Below are 22,370 nucleotides of genomic sequence, written 5' to 3'. Positions count from 1 at the left end.
CGGCCCCCAGCCCTTTAAATCCCCAGCCGCGCGGGAACTACAGCCTAACTGCCACAGGCGGGAGGGGCCGCCAGACGAGCGCCCCCGCCGGCCAACTACCACCCCTGGCCCGCCCCCTCCCTGATAACTTTCCAATCAGCAACTCTCTTACCGCCCGCCCCTGCCTGTCGCCCACAGCGCGCCTCCAACCCTGACTAACCGCGCGGAAGGACGGCAGGGGCGGGGCTACTGGAGGGTGTGTCTGGGCGAGTGCAGACGTCGCGCGCTCCCCCGGAGTTTCGAACGCTGTTGGCTCTCCAGGCAGAAAAAAAATACAAGAGCCGCGGCCAATAGCGTGGCAGAAAGGACCCGCGCGCAGGTCCGGCTCCGCCCCGCTCTAGCTAGAAAGAAATCCAGTCACAGCTATTGGCTCGCATGTCCTGTCACTCGCCGCTGCGGCCAGCGGGCAGGGGACTGGCGGTGATTGGTTCCGCCCAGGCGCGAAATGTAACGCGGGAAAAACTGGAGCAGGGACCCCGGCGGCAGGTTGTTATTTTCGGGGGCTCGGCGCTGCGCGTCCTGCTTTCCTGTCATCGCAAGGCAAGGCGCCCGCTGCTTCCCGCCGCTGCAGCCTGCGTTGGGGAGCACAAAGAGTGGAGGGCGGGCTTGACCCAGGGTTGGGGTCCGGCCCTGGCAGCCTGGTGCAGGCCGAGCGGCTCTGCTCCTTCGCTGGCCGCCGCGCAGGAGGGTTCCAGGAAACGTCCGCCTGCCATGAGCCAGCGGGACTGAGAGCCGGCGACTCGGAGCAGCGCGGGCGAGCGGAGCAAAGGGCCAGACCCGGGCTCAGGGAGTGCGGCCCACGGCCGCCGGAGCTGCGGATCGGGGCCGGGCAATGATCCGGGGTGTGGAGGCGCCGATGGCTGACAACCCGCCGCAGCCGCCGCCCGTCATCTTCTGCCAGGACTCCCCGAAGCGGGTGCTGGTGTCGGTCATCAGGACGACCCCGATCAAGCCCACATGCAGCGGCGGAGGGGAGCCGGAGCCGCCGCCACCGCTTATTCCCACCAGCCCCGGCTTCAGTGACTTCATGGTGTACCCGTGGCGCTGGGGTGAGAACGCGCACAACGTGACGCTCAGTCCCGGAGCCGCCGGGGGCGCCGCCTCAGCTGCCTTGCCTGCCGCCGCCGCAGAGCACCCAGGGCTTCGGGGCCGGGGCGCGCCGCCGCCCACCGCCTCGGCCGCCGCCGCCTCAGGAGGCGAGGACGAGGAGGAAGCGAGCAGCCCGGACAGCGGCCACCTCAAGGTAAGCGGCGCGGGCGGGGCTTGGGGCAGTCGGGGCCCGTTAACGGCGCGGCCCGGGAGCCGGCAGCGCCCGCAGACACGGCGGGCGGGGCGGGGCCGAGTTTAAAACGCGAGGTAGCTCTGGCAGGGGCGGTGGCGTTGGCGGGTGACAGGACGCTGACGTCACTGCCGCGCGCCAAAAAACTGCCCCCGGGGGCGGGGCTAGGTTTTAGTCACGTGACACCGCTCGGGGGGTGGGGAAGCCCAGCAGACCGGAGGCCACAGGCCAGCAGGTGCAGTAGGCGGGAGTGTGGCCTTGTTGTCACGGAGGTGGACGGTCAACCCTCTCTGCCGGTCGTTCGGCCCACCGCTGAGTCTTTTCTGGCGGGAGAGGGCGGGAAGGGCCGCAGGCCTTGAACTGTTCCTCTGGGTGCGGGGGGGAGGGGTTGCGCAGTTTCTGCCTCACCGCAGATACCCCGCCCCTGCTAAAGATGCCCTGTAGAGATAGCCGAAGAACAAGAAAGGACTTAGGGGAATCTTCCCCACCGGGAGTTGAGCCCTCGCTGTCTTTCACTCATCCAGCGTACAACTTTGCTAGGTTCTGAGAGCTCAGAGTTGAATGGGACGCTGTTGTCACCAACCTCGAATTGCTTGGAGTCTCAGACTGTATTAGAGCTGGAAAGGATTCAAACCTACAATTTACGGATCAGGCAATTGTGGCTTAGAGGGATTGGTGAAGGGAGCTCCCCAAGGTACACAGCTAGGTAGCGGGAACGCTGGTACTGTAGTTGAGTTTTTGTGGCTCCTAGTCCTGAAGCATGTGTTGGAGGTGCCTCCCTGCTGACATATACTTACCTCTATAGACTGTAAGCTCCAGGAGCGCCGGGACAATTTCTCTCTGGTAGACTTATTTGTCTTTAATACCTTATACTCTGTAAATGCTGAATAAATGTGCTCAGTTAAGTATTTGTGTAATGAATGGTGCTCATGTAAGGTTAATATTCAGATTCTATTTGTTAAGTGGCTATGTAAGATAAGCAGTTTGCTAAAGATAAAACAAGTAAATCACCTTGTTTATAAGTACGTCTATATTGGCAAATACTATAAAAATTGAAACAGGTTTTATCATCATTTTACACGCAGTAGCAAAGTTGTTGAAACACTTTGTTGAGCCCTGAGGAAATTGATACACTTTGTTGCTAATGGCATTGTTATTAAAGAACTATAAATTTATACAGCTGTATGCCTTGACACACTTCAACTCTTGAAGCTGCACTTCAGTAAAAATTTGAAAGAAGAAGCAGTAGAGGTATTTATATTAGTGCTGAGTTTGTGAAGTGAACAATCACTGTGTGCTGTCTCTAGGTAGCCCTTAGTAAGATGGCTGGGTATCCTAGATATTTTCCCGTGTTAACATATTTACATGTTTAGTACTTAAAAAAAAATATATGTAGTAGGTTATATGGTTGAGCAACATAAAGACATACATGCACAAATTACTTACAGAAGATTTTGCGTCTATTATTTTATTCTTAATTATAACTGAATCTAATTTTGGATTATCCAAGAAGATTAATGTTATAATAGATAAGTGAAATCTATACTTTTTTGGGGGGGGCTAAAACAGTTTTATCTTCACATAAACCTTTTAGAAAACATTCTTAATAATGCATAGGTTTGACTTTTATTTCCACTTTGTCTACCTCCTTTCAGAAGTAAAACATAACACAAGTTATGAAAAGCATTTAAAAGTGAAAAGGCTGTTATATATTTCACTTTTTTCCTCCTCACCATCTTTCATACCATAACTGTTTCATAAATTAGTAGACAAATTGATTTTAACGTGTCCTTTTATCAATGAAGCAATCCAAATACAGCTAAAAAATTCATTCATTTAGTTTCTGCAACTTGAGGGGGAGCCTCAAGCTTCCATATTTTGTGCCCTCTGGAATATACTTTCATTTAAGGAAGTTACCTAGTTTGATTTGTGATCAGTACATTCTAGACTAAAGGTTGGGAATTCCAGCATCCTTTACTTTGTTTTGCTTCTCTAAAAGTACTCGTAGTTCTTTTATCTCCATATACATCATAGGTGAATCATGCTGGCTGAGTCTGCTCACTTTTTGGGAAGACAAGTTTGTAGTATAGTTGGTGCCAATAACATGGCACCAACTTCTACCCCCTTCTCTCAGTATGTGGGTTAGCGGCAATAACAGCTTTGGGTTTGAGAACAACTTTTGTATTCATTTACTGTCTTTTGATGCCACCTTTCCCATGGGAGGTGTTAACATCTGAGTCCTACACATCTGGTGTCAGCTTTTGCTTGCTTTCTTGTTTGTTTCTGCCCAACACTGCCTCCCTGCCTGTGAGGAGAACATCCATCTTCTACCAACTTATTTTGGCCCCTCATCACAAGATTGTTTAGCACAATTGGGATATTGTTATATATTAGCACTGTCTCTTCCCAGGTTGTAGAATTCTGGGAAGGAAGGAAGGAAGGAAGAAGGTCTAATTTTCATCTGCCAAATGATATTCCAAGCCTCCATATTTTGTGCCCTTTTACTCAGACTGCATTCATGAGGTTACTTCTCCACTTTGGGACCTGTGTAGTTTGGCTTCTCTGCACATCCTCAGATAGCACTTACCCTTCAGGACCCGCCAGCTGCCTATCCTGTTTCCCCTTTCTTATCACCAATCACTTTAAACATCTAGACTGCACATAGCCTTACAAACAGCTGATTAGTACACAGTAGTTTTTGATAACCACCATGTTTAAACATAACGTCATGTTAACGTGTTAACGTGAACATAGTAGCCACCATTTGTTATTTATTGCCTTGCAGAGCAAACCACCAGACTCTGTGTTGATTGTTTTGAATTCTTTAATTAATTTACCTTGTTTACCTGATGAAAAAGGATGAATTAGAGAAGTCCCCAAGATTAAGTTAACATTATATAAGTGGCAGAACTGATTGGAACTTTTTAGAGCCCTTACTCTTAATCTGTACCTGATACTGTGTCTGTGTTTATCATGTGTGTATTGACTTTAGGGGTTTATTTATTTATTTTTAGTATTAAGAAGATGCAAGTAGGGAATTCCCTGGTGGTGGTCCAGTGGTTAGGACTCTGCGCTTCCACTGTAGGGGGCATAGGTTTGATCCCTGGTCAGGCAACTAACATTACACCAGGCAGCATGGCCAAAAAAAAAGAAAAAAAAGAAGATGCAAGTAGACTTATGAACTAATACACACTATTCATAACTACCTATATCTCGATTGAGATGCGTCATGAGAATACACACAGTACAATAGATAGATGCAAATTAAGACTTAGAAAGTGGTCTAGATAGGTCAAGGTGGGGGATAGAGTTAGGAAGCAGATATGCGAGCCATAGGAAATTCGGATCTAAATCTGAATTCGAAAAGGGAAATAAGATCTATTTACATTTTCTCATGAAAGTGAGAAGGTACACATGCCTCCCTCTGAGAACTGTTTTTCTTTTCCTTCCATGTTGTATCTGTATAATTTATTTGAATTTTACTTTGTATAAAAATGTGTTGAGGACTTTTAGTTTTTTTAGTAATTACATGAATATAAAGTTTGAACATAACTTTTTCTAAAGCTTAGGTAAATGTATACATTATTCTAAGTGGCTTGAGAAATAACTCCAATTTTATTAAATAACTTTAAAGTTATTGACATTGAAAAGAAAACATTTACCATGAAATATTTTAGAAAACACTTTCAAAATCACTATCTTCTGGAGGTACTGAGATTGTTTTAAAAATTAAACCTGCTGAAGTATGCAAACATTTTTGGCGATTTATTCATTTTTCTTCTTTCTAGTAGCTTATTTTGCAGCAATTGCCATATAATAGCAATAGGATGTCTAAGAGTTTTTTTTTTTTAACTTTCCTTTTTTTTTTTTGCAAATCATCAAGCAGTCTTGACAAGATTTCTCTCTTAAGCTACAGGTACACTTAGTTGCTGATGAGTTAATTCTATTATTGTCAAAATGTACATAGATACATGCTTTTCTTATTGCTAAGGCTAAAATGAAAAAGGTCCTCTTTAAGTGACACTGCTTATTTTTGTATATATGGTTAAAAGATGCTATTTATTCATTTATTTAGGGTATTAGATGATTACTTGCCTTGTTTAATTTTCTTAGTTGAAAGAATGCACTTAGTGAAGTCTTACCTGTATATGACTGGGATGTTGTATTATGTTGCATTTTTCAGCTCTTTATTTCTCACTTGGAAAATGCAAGTATGATTTGCATTTTCTTGTTTCTAGATGAAACAAGATCTTAGAGTTACCGGGAGGCAGCCAAATAGTTAACTTAAAAAATAAAAAAACTTCCCCCACTATTAAACATGCTTGTTAATTTTTTTTTTAACCAGAAACAGAGAAAATAGTAATGGATAATCTTAAAATTTTGATACTAAATAGTATTAGATACTAAATCAGTTATTTCAAATTGTAATAGAGTCAACAATATGTTTTTATGTATTTAAAAAATATTAGAGGGGGAGCTTCCCTGGAGGCTCAGTGGTTGAGAGTCCACCTGCCGATGTGGGGGACACGGGTTCGCGCCCCGGTCTGGGAGGATCCCACGTGCCGCGGAGTGGCTGGGCCCGTGAGCCGTGGCCCCTGGGCCTGCGCGTCCGGAGCCTGTGTCCCGAGGCGGGAGAGGTCGCAGCAGTGAGAGGCCTGCGCGTCCGGAGCCTGTGTCCCGAGGCGGGAGAGGTCGCAGCAGTGAGAGGCCTGCGTACCGCAAAAAATATATATATATTAGGGGACTTCCCTGGTGGCGCAGTGGATGCGAGTCTTCCTGCTAATGCAGGGGACACGGGTTCGAGCCCTGGTCTGGGAGGATCCCACATGCCGCGGAGCAACTAGGCCCGTGAGCCACAGCTACTGAGCCTGCGCTTCTGGAGCCTGTGCTCCGCAACAAGAGAGGCCACGATAGTGAGAGGCCCGCGCACTGCGATGAAGAGCGGCCCCCGCTTGCCACAACTAGAGAAAGCCCTCGCCCAGAAACAAAGACCTAACACAGCCAAAAGTAAAAATAAATAAATAACAAAGATTTGTTGAGAATCACTGACCCTATACTTTGCAATACTATATATTGAATGTATAAAAAAAAAATTAGGGAAATGATCCTTTCATGGCAGAGGAGTTGTATTACTAAGGTTTTTAATTAACCTTATTTCATGTTCCATTTCTTTCTTAACAGAACAAATCATCTGCTATTTTTATGGATCACAGATGCTGTGTTTGTTTTTCATTTTTAAAACTATTTAAAACAATTATTCATGATATGATGATAACCAGCAACAATTTATACAATTATTGTGGAGAATTGATGAGATCTTTATCCCATTAACAAATATTTATTAACAATATGCCTGAGTCAGTTAGCTTAGGCTAAACCATGCTGCAGAATGAACCTCAAAATCTCAATCTCAACCTAAACAAAGCTCGTGTTATGTATCCTGTGAGGGTTAACAGCAGGTGTGCTCTTCATCCTGTTCATTCTGGGACCCAGGAGGAACATCCCCTACCAGGGACATGCGAGTCTCAAGGCAGAGAGGAAAGAGAGATGGTAGAACCTTGTGATGGCTTTTAGAGCTTTTGCTCAGAAGTCACACATGTGATTTCTATTCACATTTCATTGGTCAAAGCAAAGTTATATGGCCAAGTTGGCCTCATTGGGGCCCACAGTGCGGAAGGAGCAGTGAATATTTTAACAATATTATAATCTGCCACAGTGCTTTCTCACATTCTTTTCCCTTATTATTATTATTATTTTGGCTGCATCGGGTCCTAGTTGTGGCACATGGGATCTTTGCTGAGGTATGTGGGATCTTTTTTCGTTAAGGCACGTGGTCTCTTCATTTCGGTGCTCGGGCTTCTCTCTAGTTGTGGCTTGCAGGTTTTTCTCTAGTTGTGGCGTGCGGGCTCCAGGTCATGTGGGCTCTGTAGTTTGAGGCACGCAGGCTCTCTAGTTGAGGCATGCGAGCTCAATAGTTGTGGCTCCAGCTTAGTTGCCCCCCAGCGTGTGGGATCTTAGTTCCCTGACCAGGGATTGAACCCGCGTGCTCTGCATTGGAAGGCGGATTCTTTACCACTGGACCACTGGGGAGTCCCCTCATATATTTTTTTTTCTTTTTATACTTTTGTGGTAGAAAACACATAACATAAAATTTACGATCTTAACCATTTTAAAGTATTAACTATATGAACATTGTTGTAATAGAACTCCAGAACTTTTTCATCTTATGAAACCAAAACTGTACCCATCTCGAGCTCCCCCTTTCTTCCTCTCTATGGCCCCTGGCAACCACTATTCTGCTTTCTAAGTTTGACCATTTTAGATACCGCATATAAGTGGAATCATGTAGTATTTGTCTTTTTGTGACTGCCTTATTTCACTTAGGATAATGCCCTTAATATTCATCCATGTTGTAGCATATGGCAGAATTGCCTTCTTTTTTAAGGCTGAATAATTTTTCATTGTATATATCACATTTACTTTATCCATTCATCTGTCAGGGGACATTTAGGTTGCTTCCACCTCTTGGCTGTTGCAGAAATAGGTTTTAATATCTAAGAATTTTTTAGACATGACTTATCCTATAAGATAACTCATCCATGTTGAGATTGAGCTTTTCTTTCAAGGTGAAAATTGATTGAAGGGAATTTTGCTGTGGCTTATTATCAAGGTTTCAGGCTGATGTTTTTAAGCTTTGGGAAGGCTTTAGGTTTTTATATTGACAGCAGTAAAAACATCTTCAGTTTGGATGTAGGTGTTTTTTATGTTTTTCTTTTTTTCATTTAACTTATATGTGTAAAAATTTAACTTACCTGGAAAGAAAGTTTTTTTCTTCAAGGAAATGCTTTATTTTAGATTAGTTTTACATATGTAGAAATGTTAAGACAGTACAGGGAGTTCCCATCAACCACATATCCAGTTTCCCCTATTGCTGACATCTTGCATTAATATGTTATATTTGTTACAATTAACGAACCAAATTGGTACATTATTAACTAAAGTCCATAGTTTGTTCAGAGCTCTTTAGTGTTTTTAAAAATTGAGCAGAAATTCACATAGCATAAAATTAACCATTTTGAAGTATAATTCACTGATAGTTAGTAATTCACAATATTGTTAAACCACCACCTATATCAAGTTCCAAAACATTTTCAGCGCCCCAAAAGAAAGTCCTGTATTCATTAAGTAGTCACGCCCTTTTCCCCTCTATAGGCAGTCTCTGGAAAACACCAATCTGTTTTCTGTCTGTGGTTTTACCTATTTTGGACATTTTGTTACATGGAATCATAAAATATGTGGCCTTTTGTGTCTGACTTCTGTTACTTAGTATACTGTTTTTGAGGTTCATCCACCTTGTAGCATGTATCGTTTCTATGGCTGAATAACAGTCTATTGTATATGTATATGTACATATGTATATGACATTGTATCACACTGTCAAACTTTTCCACAGTGGCTAAAACTTTACATTCCTACCAGCAATGTATGAAGTTTCTAGTTTCTGCACATTCTTGATAAAAAAACACCTTATTTCTACTTTTTTCCTGTTTTTTTTTTTTTTTTGAGTATAACTGAGTTGGTGTGAAGTCATATCTCATTGTGTGTGTGTGTGTGTGTGTGTGTGTGTGTGTGTGTGTGTGTGTTTAATCTTTTTCCTTTCAGGCTTTACTGAGATATAATTGACCTCAATTGTAGTTTTCATTTGCATTTCCCTAATGACTAATGATGTTGAGCATCTTTTCATGGGCTTGCTGCCCATACATATAACTACTTTGGAGATATGTGTATTCAAGTCCTTTACCCATATTTTATTTGAGTTTTCGTTGTTGTGTTGTAAAGGTTCTTTATATATTCTGGATACTAAAACCTTATCAGACATATGATTTGCAAGTATTGTATCCCATTCTGTAGGTTGTCTTTTCACTTTCTTGATAATGTCCTTTGACACAAATGTTTTTAATTTTAAGTCCAGTTTATCTATTCTTTTGTTGCTTAGGCTTTTGGTGCCACATCTAAGAATCCATTGTCAAATCCAAGGTCATGAATATTTATCCCTGTTTTCTTTTAAGAGTTTTAAAGTTTCAGCTCTGACATTTTGGTGTATGATGCATTTTGAGTTAATTTTTTATATATTGTGTGAGGTACAACTTCATTCTTTTGCATGTAGAAGTCCAGTTATCTCAGAACTATTTGTTGAAGAGCTATTCTTTCCTCATTGCATGTTCTTGGCACCCTTGTTGAAAATCAGTTGGCCATAGGATAAGGGTTAATGTCTTGATTCTCATTTTGTTTCATCGGCCTATGTCTTTCCTTATGCCAGTACTACACTGTCTTAATTGCCATTGCTTTGCAGTAAATTTTGTAATAGGGAAGTGTGAGTACTGCTTTGTTCTTTTAAAATATTGTTTTGTCTACTTGGAGCCTCTTGCAATTCCATGAGTAGAGGATTGCTTTTTCCATTTCTGCAAAAAAGGCCTTTGGGATTTTAATAGGGATGGCACTGAGTCTGTATATCACTTTGGGTAGCAGTGGTATCTTATATTAAGCCTTCCAGTCCTAGAAATGTATCCCATAAGTTTTGTATTTTCATTCATGTCAAAGTATTTTCTAATTTCCTGTGTGATTTCTTCTTTGATCCATTGGCTGTTTAAGAGTGTTGTTTAATTTCCACATATTTGTGAATTTTCCAGTTTTCTTTCTGTTATTGATTTACAGTTTCATTCCAAGTATGTCAAAGAAGATGCTTTGGATGATTTCAGTCTTTTAAAATTTATTGATTCTTTTTTTTTTTAATATATAAATTTATTTATTTATTTTTGGCTGCATCAGGTCTTTGTTGCTGCATGCAGGCTTTCTCTAGTTGCAGTGAGCGGGGCTACTCTTCATTGCAGTGTGCGGGCTTCTCATTGTGGTGGCTTCTCTTGTTGTGGAGCACGGGCTCCAGGCGCGTGGGCCTAAGTAGTTGCGGCTCACGGGCTCTAGAGCGCAGGCTCAGTAGTTGTGGCACACGGGCTTAGCTGCTCCGTGGCATGTGGGATCTTCCCGGACCAGGGATCGAACCCATATCCCCTGCATTGGCAGGTGGATTCTTAACCACTGTGCCACCAGGGAAGCCCATAATTTATTGATTCTTGATTTGGGCCCAACATACGGTCTATCTTGGGAAATGTTCCACGTGCACTTGAAAAAAAATGGATATTTTGCTGTTTTTGTGTGGAATGTTCTTCATATTCTGTTAGGTGTAGTTGGTTTATAGTGTTGTTCAAGTCTTCTATATCTTTGTTGACCTGTCTAGTTGTCCTATCCATTAATTGAAAGCGAAAGTCTCCAGCTATTTTTGAGCTATGTCTTTTTATTTTCAATTCTGCCAATTTTTGCTTCATACATATTGGGAGCTCTGTTGTTAGGTGTGCATGTGTTTATAATTGTTATCTCGTTTTCCATCCTTTCCCTTTTTTTTTTTTTTTTTGAGGTACGCGGGCCTCTCACTGTTGTGGCCTCTCCCGTTGTGGAGCAACAGGCTCCGGACAGGCTCGAAGAATTGATAAACAAAATAGGTATAACACTATAGAAAACAAATAAAATGGGAGAATTTCTTCCTTGTAAGTAAATAGATTAAATGTAAATAGATTAAATTCTGCAAACAAAAGGCAGAGATTGGCAGAATGGATTTTTTAAAAAATGAACCTACTATAAAATGAACCAACTATATGCTATCTACAAGATAGCATTTTTTTAAATGAACCAACTATATGCTATCTACAAGAAACTCACTTTAGAGCCAAAAACATAAATAGGTTTAAAAGTGAAAGGATGGGGCTTCCCTGGTGGCGCAGTGGTTGAGAGTCCGCCTGCTGATGCAGGGGACACGGGTTTGTGCCCTGGTCCGGGAAGATCCTACATGCCGCGGAGTGGCTGGGCCCGTGAGCCATGGCCGCTGGGCCTGCGTGTCCGGAGCCTGTGCTCTGCAACGGGAGAGGCCACAACAGTGAGAGGCCCGCGTACCGCAAAAAAAAAAAAAAAAAAAATTTGTTTCTTTTTTGACTTTCTCAGTTTGTTGAAAGAGTGATCTCCTGGTTTTCTTTTGTTCTTTGTCCATGGTTTCCATTACCTCTTTCAGCATATTTAAGACAGTTTAACATCTTTGTCTAGTAAGTCCAATGTCTGCTTCCTCATAGGAGAAATTAACTCCTATGTATGGGAGTTAATATTTTTGTTTCTTTGCATGCTTTGTAATATTTTGTTGAAAACTGGGTGTTTTGAATATTATAAAGTAGTAACTCTGGAAATCAGATTCTCCTCTCTCCTCAGAGTTTGTTTTAGTTGTGTGCTGTGGTTTGTAGTTGTTTAGTGACTTTTCTAAACTATTTTTGTAAACTCTATTCTTTATTGTGTTTGTTCTTTAAAGTCTGTTTCTTTAGCTTTAGTCAGCTCATATTTTGAGAGAGATCTTGAATGCCCAAAAAAACCCCCCAAAAAGCAAAAACAGAAAAGAAAAGAAAGGGGGGAAAAACCCCTTCTAACTTTGCAGAATGGTCTGTTCTGTAGCTCTCCTTCTATACTTAGCCAGACTGTTTACAAGTCTGTCTTAGCCTTCATTTCTTGCTTGTGCTGAGCCTAAAGATCAGCCAGAGGTGAAAATTTATGTTCTTTTCAGGTTTTTTCTGAGTATGCTTCCTGTGCTGGGCAGGCAAGTGTGTGGCTTCCTAAATTCCTGTCTTTAGGATATGTGGGCACTTTCCAGTGCCCTAATTTCCTGAGGAAATTCTCTCCCCAGCTTTTCCCCCCAGGCTTTTGGTGTGTCTGTGTGCCTTAGTTGAAATCTTTTCCCCCAGGGGGCAGCAAGTTGTTATTGGCCTTACAAGGTTTTTGAGAGATGCCCTCTGTGTAGCCACTTTTCTGCCCAGAGAGAGTTCTAAGTTAGCAAAACAAAGATAAGCATCTTGTGTCAGACCTTCAGGTAGCCCCCAGGCTGGGCAAAACAGACAAACAAAATTCTTTCAGAGTAAAGTCTTCTCTGTTCTTTCTTGAACCAGGGACTAGATTCCTACACTAAGAATGAAGGCAGTAATCTTCAAAGACCACTGAGTGAAGGGGTGGGGCAAGGGCTGTAAAAATTGCTGCAAGCTTTCCTACTGTTTTAACGTTGCTTGTTTCTTGATTCATTGTTCTCTGAGTTGCTGTAAATTTCTCATTTTCTGGAGTTGTGACAAAGCTGATTCTGAACAGTTTTTGCTCGACTTTTTAGTGATCTGTGGAGGGGTGGGCCCTTGGAGCTACCTACTCTGCCATTTCACTGATGTCACTCAAGAAAGGTTTCAAAAAATTATTTACAGTTATACCTTTGAGATATTGTGGGTTCAGTCCCAGACTGCTAGTCACACAAGCTTTTGTTTCCCAGTGAATAAAAAGTTATGTTTACACTATACTGTGGTCTCTTAAGTGTGCAATAGCATTATGTCTAAAAATTACCTCAATTAAAAAACACTTTTAGGGCTTCCCTGGTGGCGCAGTGGTTGAGAGTCCGCCTGCCGATGCAGGGGACACAGGTTCGTGCGCTGGTCTGGAAAGATCCCACATGCCGCGGAGCGGCTGGGCCCGTGAGCCATGGCCGCTGAGCCTGCGCGTCCGGAGCCTGTGCTCCACAATGGGAGAGGCCACAATAGTGAGAGGCCCGCGTACCACAAAAAACAAAAAACAAAAAACACTTTAAAAAAATTTTTCTAAAAAATATTTCTAAAAAATGCTAATCACCATCTGACAACACAGGGTTGCCACAAACCTTCAATTTGGAAAAAACGCAGTATCTGCAAAGTGCAATAAAGTGAAGCATAATAGAGACTCTGGGAGGGCTCATGCCAAGGAGTACTTCCCAGAACTTCTGCTGCCAGTGTCCTTGTCCCCACAGTAAGCTACAGCCACCCGCCGCCTCTGCAGGAGACCCTCCAATGCTCGCAGAAAGAAGTAAGAACTTGATTATCTGGGCGACAGTCAGCTCTACCCAACACCAGTCCCTCCCATCAGGGAACTTGCACGAGCCTCTTAGATAGCCTCATCCACCAGAGGGCAGACAGCAGAAGCAAGAAGAACTACAATCCCGCAGCCTGTGAAACAAAAACCACAGTCACAGAAAGATAGACAAGATGAAAAGGCAGAGGGCTATGTACAAGATGAAGGAACAAGATAAAACCCCAACTAAATGAAGTTGAGATAGGCAACCTTCCAGGAAAAGAATTCAGAATAATGATAGTGAAGATGATATGGGACCTTGGAAAAAGAATGGAGGCAAAGATTGAGAAGATGCAAGAAATGTTTAACAAAGACCGAGAAGAATTAAAGAACAAACAAACAGAAATGAACAATACAATAACTGAAATGAAAACTACACTAGAAGGAATCAATAGCAGAATAACTGAGGCAGAAGAAAGGATAAGTGACCTGGAAGACAGAATGGTGGAATTCACTGCCATGGAAAAGAATAAAGACAAAAAAATGAAAAGAAATGAAGACAGCTTAAGAGACCTCTGGGACAACATTAAACGCAACAACATTCGCATTATAGGGGCCCGGAAGGAGAAGAGAGAGAGAAAGGACCCAAGAAAATATTTGAAGAGATTATAGTCGAAAACTTCCCTAACATGGGAAAGGAAATAGCCACCCAAGTCCAGGAAGTGCAATGAGTCCCATACAGGATAAACCCAAGAAGAAACATGCCGAGACACATAGTAATCAAAGTGTCAAAAATTAAAGACAAAGAAAAATTATTGAAAGCAGGAAGGGGAAAACGACAAATAACATACAAGGGAACTCCCATATGGTTAACAGCTGATTTCTCAGCAGAAACTCTACAAGCCAGAAGGGAGTGGCATGATATACTTAAAGTGATGAAAGGGAAGAACGTACAACCAAGATTCCTCTACCTGGCAAGGATCTCATTCAGATTCGATGGAGAAATCAAAAGCTTTACAGACAAGCAAAATCTAAGAGAATTCAGCATCACCAAACCAGCTCTACAACAAATGCTAAAGGAACTTCTCTAAGTGGGAAGCACAAGAGAAGAAAAGGACCTACAAAAACAAACCCAAAACAATTAAGAAAATGGTCATAGGAGCATGCATATCGATAATTACCTTAAACGTGAATGGATTAAATGCTCCAACCAAAAGACACGGGCTTGCTGAATGGGACCCATATATATGCTGTCTACAAGAGACCCACTTCAGACCTAGGGACACATACAGACTGAAAGTGAGGGGATGGAAAAAGATATTCCATGCGAATGGAAATCAAAAGAAAGCTGGAGTAGCAATACTCATATCAGATAAAATAGACTTTAAAATAAAGAATGTTACAAGAGACAAGGAAGGACACTACATAATGATCAAGGGATCAATCCAAGAAGAAGATATAACAATTATATATATATATATATATATTCACCCAACATAGGAGCATCTCAATACATAAGACAACTGCTAACAGCTCTAACAGAGGAAATCGACAGTAACACAATAATAGTGGGTGACTTTAACACCTCACTTACACCAATGGACAGATCATCCAGACAGAAAATTAATAAGGAAACACAAGCTTTAAATGACACAATAGACCCAACAGATTTAATTGATATTTATAGGAAATTCCATCCAAAAACAGCAGATTACACTTTCTTCTCAAGTGCGCATGGAACATTCTACAGGATAGATCACATCTTGGGTCACAAATCAAGCCACAGTAAATTTAAGAAAAATGAAATTATATCAAGCATCTTTTCTGACCACAGCGCTATGAGATTAGAAATGAATTACAGGGGAAAAAATGTAAAAAACACAAACACATGGAGGCTAAACAATATGTTACTAAATAACCAAGAGTTCACTGAAGAAATCAAAGAGGAAATCAAAAAATACCTAGAGACAAATGACAATGAAAACACGACGATCCAAAACCTATGGGATGCAGCAAAAGCAGTTCTAAGAGGGAAGTTTATAGCTATACAAGCCTACCTCAAGAAACAAGAAAAATCTCAAATAAACAATCTAACCTTGCACCTAAAAGAACTAGAGAAAGAATAACAAACAAAACCCAAAGTTAGCAGAAGAAAAGAAATCATAAAGATCAAAGCAGAAATAAATGAAATAGAAACAAAGAAAACAATAGCAAAGATCAATGAAACTAAAAGCTGGTTCTTTTTTTTTTGGCGGTACATGGGCCTCTCACTGTTGTGGCCTCTCCCATTGTGGAGCACAGGCTCTGGATGCGCAGGCTCAGCGGCCATGGCTCACAGGCCCAGCCGCTCCGTGGCATGTGGGATCTTCCCGGACCGGGGCACGAACCCGTGTCACCTGCATTGCCAGGCGGACTCTCAACCACAGCGCCACCAGGGAAGCCCCCGTTCTTTATTAGCTAAGTGACTCAGTGTTTCTAGACTTATTATTACTATAGAATAATAATAATAATACTTGGTCTTATGGGACTATACTGATTAAAGTACATGTGTAAAAAAAATGAAGCATAATAAGTAAGGTATGCCTGTATTATGATATTTTGTTTTAATGAGTGGAGTCCAAGAAATTATATTAATGTTTATGCACATTGTTAACAGGATGGAATCCGACGTGGTAGACCCAGAGCAGATACTGTACGGGATTTAATAAATGAAGGAGAGCATTCGTCCAGCAGAATACGTTGTAACATCTGTAATAGGGTGTTTCCACGGGAGAAGTCACTCCAGGCTCACAAAAGGACTCATACAGGTAAGTTGAGCAAATTTTAGAGAATACCAAAAGTGATACTTAACTGAAAGCTGATTTGATGTTTGGGCCTATAAATTAATTTTTAGTTACCTTACATTTCCTTATTGTGAAGTTTTTTTTTTTTTTTTATATGGTTCTAATAAGGATATCAAATAATTTACAGATGAGGAAACTGAGGCACAAAACACCCAATTACCACTGACTTAAAACTTCTCATACCCTTAAGTCTAGAACTACACTGGCCAGTATAGTAGCACATGTGGCTGTTGAGCACTTGAAATGTGGCTAGTCTAAATTGAGATGAGCAGGATGTTTAAAATACACTTAGTATGAAAAAAAGAGAGTAAATGATATCTTTAATAATTTTTGATAATGATTACAAATTGAAATGATAGAATTTTAGATATATTGGGTTAAATGAAGTATATTATCAATTAATTTCACCTGTTTCTTTTTACTTTGTTAATGTGGCTACCATAAGTGGTTCTCATTCTATTTCTGTTGGTCAGTATGGGTCTAGAACTTGGGCTTTTAACCCCTGTTTGTTCCACTATGTTTATGGTCATCACCTGTTTTTCTTTCCGTTTTTGAAAAGATATATTTTAATGGTATGCTAGAATACAGTTTTCTTAGCTAAATCCCTGAAAAAGGGTAAAATTTTAATTTCGAATCATTATAAACTAAGGTGGCCAAGATGTTCTGACTTTAGGTATCATTCAGTAAAACCATTATTGAATGAATATCTGATTTTGAGAATTTTTGGAATTTTTAATCTACTTAGTCTGAAATAACCCCAAATAACTGGTACATAGCTGTAGAGTACATGTTGCCAGTGTGAAATCAGTTGCCAAGATTCAAGACCATGCGGCATCATAAAAAGGTGCCTGAGTCCCAGTCCCCATCTACCACTAACCCATTGTGTGTCACCCAATACTTCCAGGCTTACTACACTGTATGACAGGGAACGGAGCCGAAGATCTCCATGCTATAGTTAAGCTCTAATAGTATATGCTTTGTAAAAAGCTTTTGTCTTACTTTATCCTGTTTATTAACTTGTGTCCAACTGTCACATTCGTTTAGTACATTTCTAAATAATGAGAAATTTAGGGAAGACTCATTACTGTTCTTTGAGTCATATGGGAAGAGCCAGTATATAATTGTTGACCAGAGAATGTTTATTCAAGAAATAATAAGTTTAATTATGATTGAAAAACAACCTTTTTGAGTGCTTTCTTCAGCCTAGCACTGTGTTGTATATAGGAAATGAAATGGAGTACAAGGTGTTACGCATCTTTGTATAAGGAGAGTACCGTGATACATAAACAACGTAGGACACTAAGTTAGTGAAGGGATATGTAGCTTAATATTTGGAGGTGGGGGTTGGGGGGTAGGGAGGAGTTTTACTGAGACTACAGGATTGGGAAGATTTGAATGGGCAGAAAAGATAGGGATTTCAAAGAGTAGAAGATGGGGAACTGCCTCATGGCTGGAATGAATCTCCAAGAGGGAAGTAAAGATAAACCCTGCTCCCTAACCTAGTAGCTATAGTGCAGGTATTAGAGGACCATTGAAAAGTCAGCAGATAATTTTCAGTTGTTCGAGGAGTATAGTAGGGTTTGGGGTAATTTTAGAGTGTAGTTGCATGGCAGCTATTCTGGAAGTGCTGTGCAGGTCAGAGACTAGAGGCCTGCCAGGGTTCATTCTAGGTGGGAGGGGCTACCAGTCTGACCAGGGGAGGTGGTAGTGGGAAGGCAGGAGTGGCAGACATGTTAAAGAATCAGCAAGAGCTAGGGATTTGGATTGTGGGGTGAAAATATGGAATAAGTTGAAGATGATAACTTTAAGGATTTGAACCTGGGTACCTAAAAGCTCAACGCCTAAAGAAAATATTGTGCTTCCAAGTGGATAGATGCTTCATATCATCCAAGTGTGCCCTTAGCACTTCCACTTGCAGCTCTGCAGAGGCTGTGACATGTTTTATTGTTGTTTGCAGTCGTAACTTATATAAAGGTTGATTCTCTCTCCCTGCCCCTTCCCCTTCTCACCTTATGGTCTCAGAAATAATATATAACATCTGTCTACTTAGGTGAGAGACCCTATCTGTGTGACTATCCAGACTGTGGAAAAGCCTTTGTTCAAAGTGGACAGCTCAAAACCCATCAGCGTCTTCACACCGGAGAAAAACCTTTTGTTTGTTCAGAAAATGGTATGGTGTTAGGAGTTAAGTTTATGGAATAGCTAGTTGGGAGTTGAAATATCTTTTTCTTGAATTTTTGGGAAGTGAGATTTTTGATAAAGATTTAATCAAACCTCATAAGTTTTCTTCCTTGTTAATTGTGATCCATGCTCGATTTCCAGGAAATGACTGATTTTTAAATCAAGTATTCTTTTTAGGTGAAAATCTTAAAGGGCAATTAAAAATGCTATATCCAGTTGTATGCTGTAGAAAAATCTACACAAGTAAATACAGCCTTTAGAGTAGGCTTTTACTTTGGTTTTAAACTTTTTAACTGTTAAACTGAAAGAAGCACATTATTGTCGAAATTTTCAGTACAGGAGGAGCAGGGGTGGGGTGGATTTTACCAGCTCAACACTGCTACTGTTGGTAATTTCATAGTTTCTTAAGCTGTTTTTCTTATGTACATTTTTACCCAGTTATATTTGAAATTTAGTACAGTTTTGTTCTGTTGCTCCATGTTTTTTTTCCTTCTTTTTTTAATAGATCTTTATTGGAGTATAATTGCTTCAGAATACTGTGTTAGTTTCTGTTGTACACCAAAGTGAATCAGCCATATGTAAACATATGGCCCCATATCCCCTCCCTCTTGAGCCTCCCTCCCACCCTCCTTATCCTACCCCTCTAGGTCATTGCAAAGCACCGAGCTGATCTCCCTATGCTATGCTACTGCTTCCCACTAGATAACTATTTTACATTCGGTAGTGTACATATGTCGATGCTACTCTCAGTTCGTCCCAGCTTTCCCCTCCCATCCCGTGTCCTCAAGTCCATTCTCTATGTCTACATCTTTATTCCTGCCCTGCAACTAGGTTCATCAGTACCATTTTTTTTTGATTCCGTATATATGCGTTAGCATATGAACAATGATTGCCTCAATGTTAGTTATTAAATATTTAATTTGTTTTTTAAATTTGCTTGTTACCAACAAACATGAGGGGCATGTTTTCCTACTTAAACTTTTGTTTACCTTTGGGATTTTTTTTCTGATAGAGTCCAAGAATGAAATTCCTGGGTCAGAGATTTTGAACATTTTTATGACTTGTGCTAATAAATCACTCTCCACTGGGGTTGAATGCATTTACATTGCGATGACCAAGGTGAAAGAACCGTCTTCACATTCCTCTCAGTGGCATTGATAATAGCAGCTTAGGGTTATTTTTTTTTTCTCCTCAAGTTATAGAATGATAAATTTCATTATCTTAATTTACTTTTCTCGGATACCAGAGAAACTGAACATTTTCCATGTCTGCTGGATGTCCACATTCTGATAACTGTTTCCTTCTGTGTTTTGAAGGCTGCCTAAGCAGATTCACCCATGCAAACCGCCACTGTCCGAAGCACCCTTATGCCAGGCTGAAGCGAGAGGAGCCCACAGATGCTCTCAGTAAGCCCCAGGCTGTGGACAACCAGGCTGCCGCCGAGTGGTTGGCAAAGTAAGGCTCTCTCTGGAGTCTACTGCAGAACGCTGCCCAGTGTGTGGGTTGAAGTTGGGGACTTTTGACAGTTCTTTCAGTTTAAATAAGTTGCTTTTCTACACATTTTATAAAATAACTTGAAATGGCACTTTGTTTCCTGAAACCACAGAATTGTTAGGAGTTTTATTTGGATCTGTGTGATAGAAAACTACTATATGATATTAATTAGTCTGAGTGCTCAGACCACAATTTATTTTAAAAGCAAGAGTTTACCCCATTTGAAAAGGATGTTTTTTATGTATTGCATTTCATTTGTCATTAATGCAGTCCCTCTTCATTTTCTTTATATTGGTTTTAGCTACGTGTTGATTATTAGAGGGACAGAGACTAGATGTTATTCTAGAGTAAAATTCCAAAAAGCACCCAGTTTAATTTTTTTTAATGGCAACAAGGGGACCAGTATAAAAACATTTCTCTCAGGATATTTTGATTTAAGGAGTCATCTATCACATACACACCAGCAGCAGCTGACTGTGCCGCTCCCTAGCTTCACTGGCTTCCTCTGTACTGAGGATAAAGTCTAGAATCCCTAATTGTGTTGCTGTGGCTCTGCCTCCCTCTAGCAACACAGCTGTCTCCAGTCACCCGGGCTCCTTGTCTCTCAACAGCACTATTGCTGTTGTTTCCAGGCCTTTGTGCTCACTTCCCTCTGCATTTAGCCACTCTGCTCATTCTTCATTTCTTACTCAGGTTAAACACCGCTTCAGGAAGTTCTTCCCTAACCTGCCCACTAACCCCCAAAACAAACAAGGTTAAATCCACTTAATAGATGCTGTTATAACACATTGTATTTTCCCTCTCAAAACCTCCGTCACACATTTACTTGTTCAGTGGCTATCTTCCCTGCTGGATCGTAAGCTCCACAAGGGCAGGGAATATGTTTGTCCCGAGTACTGCATCACTACCTTCCTCCTGCCTAGCCCCCACTGCCCCATTATTCTAATTTTACCCAAGCCAGAAACTTATTAGTCATCCTTGTGTTTATCTTCTTTTTCTCCCATCTACTCAGTGACCAACCTATGGATTCTACTTCCTTAACAATTATCAGATTCAGCCACTTCAGTCTTCTCAATCCATTCTCCATGCTGCTGCCAGAGGAGTCTTTCTAAAATGCTAATATGATGCTCAATATTAAGTCTAAGCCCTTTATTATAGCATTCAAAGCCCTTCGTTACCCAGTCCTTGCTGACCTTGCTAAGGTATTTTGCTATTTTCCTTTTTTAGTTGTCCTTCAAGTGATACTGAACTGTTTGCATTTCTCTTTTTATACTTCTGAATATTTCCAAAACTTTTCTAGTTTGAGTAGTCTGGAGTTCCTGAAATCTGGTAATTGTATTTTTTTTGTATGTAATTTTAAAAACAGCTTTATTGAGGTATAATTGGCACACAATAAATTGTACACATTTAAAGTGTATAATCTGATGCATTTTGACATATGTAGACACCTGTGAAACCATCACCAAAATCAAGATAGTGAACTTACCCATCACTTTCACAGGCTTCCTCATGTCTCTTTGTAATCCATTGTCCCTGCATCTCCCTGCTCTCCTCCACCCCAAAGGACATTGACTGATCTGCTTTCCGTCACTATAGTTAGTTCACATTTTCTAGAGTTTCATACAAATGGAGTCATATAGTATGTACTTGTTCATCTGGCTTCTTTCAGTCAGCATAATTATTTTGAGAGTCATCATGTTGTTGAGTGTATCATTTCATTCCTTTTCATTGCTGTGCAGTAATCTGTTACATGGATGCACCTCCACTTATTTACTAATTCACCTTTTGATAGGCCTTTATGTTGTTTTTGGCTATTACAAATAAAGCTGCTATGAACATGAATATACAAGTCTTTGAATGGACATTTTTGTAGGTAATGTCATTTAAATATGCCTTTCTTTGGTTATCAAAAAAGGTGGAACATTTGTATTTTTTCTTGTGAATTATCAGTTGGCTACATAATAGAAAATGATGGTGCTCTTAAATTCTTGAGTAAGCTCTAGGTGTTACACATATTAATCCATCTGTCCTATTTTGTGGGTTTAAACTTTCTCATAGTTAACTGTCAGAAGCCATCATCCCTCTGTGGATAGAATAAATGGGTTTCTAATGATTATTCTACTGTTTCTATATTTTATTCTAGTCCATTTCACATATGATCTTTAAGGCAGCTATAGTTTAATGACAAAAACACGTGACTAGAGAGTTGAGTATAAGACCCAGAACTGCCACTTGTTGATTCTGTTATTCTGAGCAAGTCCTTCAACTTCTTGAACTTGAATATTTTTCCTCTGTTATGGAAAAACATGTAATATATTCGAAATCACTTTATAACTTTATAAACTGAAACACAAAATAGTACTGTAGGAAAGACCCCCCTTTTTATTTTCTTTAAAGAAAAGTGAACATTTGAGAATGTTATATATACTGTATAAGTAATACGGATGCATTTCATATAGGTACTGGGAAACACGAGAGCAGCGTACTCCCACCTTGAAAGGAAAGCTGGTTCAGAAGGCAGACCAGGAGCAGCAGGACCCTCTGGAGTACCTTCAGTCTGATGAGGAGGACGATGAGAAGAGCGG

General features: G+C 40.8%; 1 protein-coding gene across 1 annotated transcript in view; it reads left to right on the top strand.

Annotated features, from left to right (window-relative positions):
• The first annotated feature begins 495 nt into the window (after positions 1 to 495).
• The window catches only part of ZNF367 (zinc finger protein 367), a 22,293-nt gene continuing 418 nt past the window's right edge, over positions 496 to 22,370 (top strand). The window contains exons 1-5 of the mRNA XM_007448294.1: positions 496 to 1,282; positions 15,924 to 16,074; positions 18,161 to 18,280; positions 19,608 to 19,746; positions 22,245 to 22,364. Coding sequence (XP_007448356.1) covers positions 872 to 1,282; positions 15,924 to 16,074; positions 18,161 to 18,280; positions 19,608 to 19,746; positions 22,245 to 22,364 — 941 coding nt within the window. The 5' untranslated portion in view covers positions 496 to 871. The remainder of the gene's footprint in view (positions 1,283 to 15,923; positions 16,075 to 18,160; positions 18,281 to 19,607; positions 19,747 to 22,244; positions 22,365 to 22,370) is intronic.

The sequence above is a fragment of the Lipotes vexillifer genome, unplaced genomic scaffold (assembly GCF_000442215.2).
Source record: "Lipotes vexillifer unplaced genomic scaffold, Lipotes_vexillifer_v1.1 scaffold252, whole genome shotgun sequence".
Classification (NCBI taxonomy): Eukaryota; Metazoa; Chordata; class Mammalia; order Artiodactyla; family Lipotidae; genus Lipotes; species Lipotes vexillifer.
This window is presented reverse-complemented; position numbering and strand designations above follow the sequence as displayed.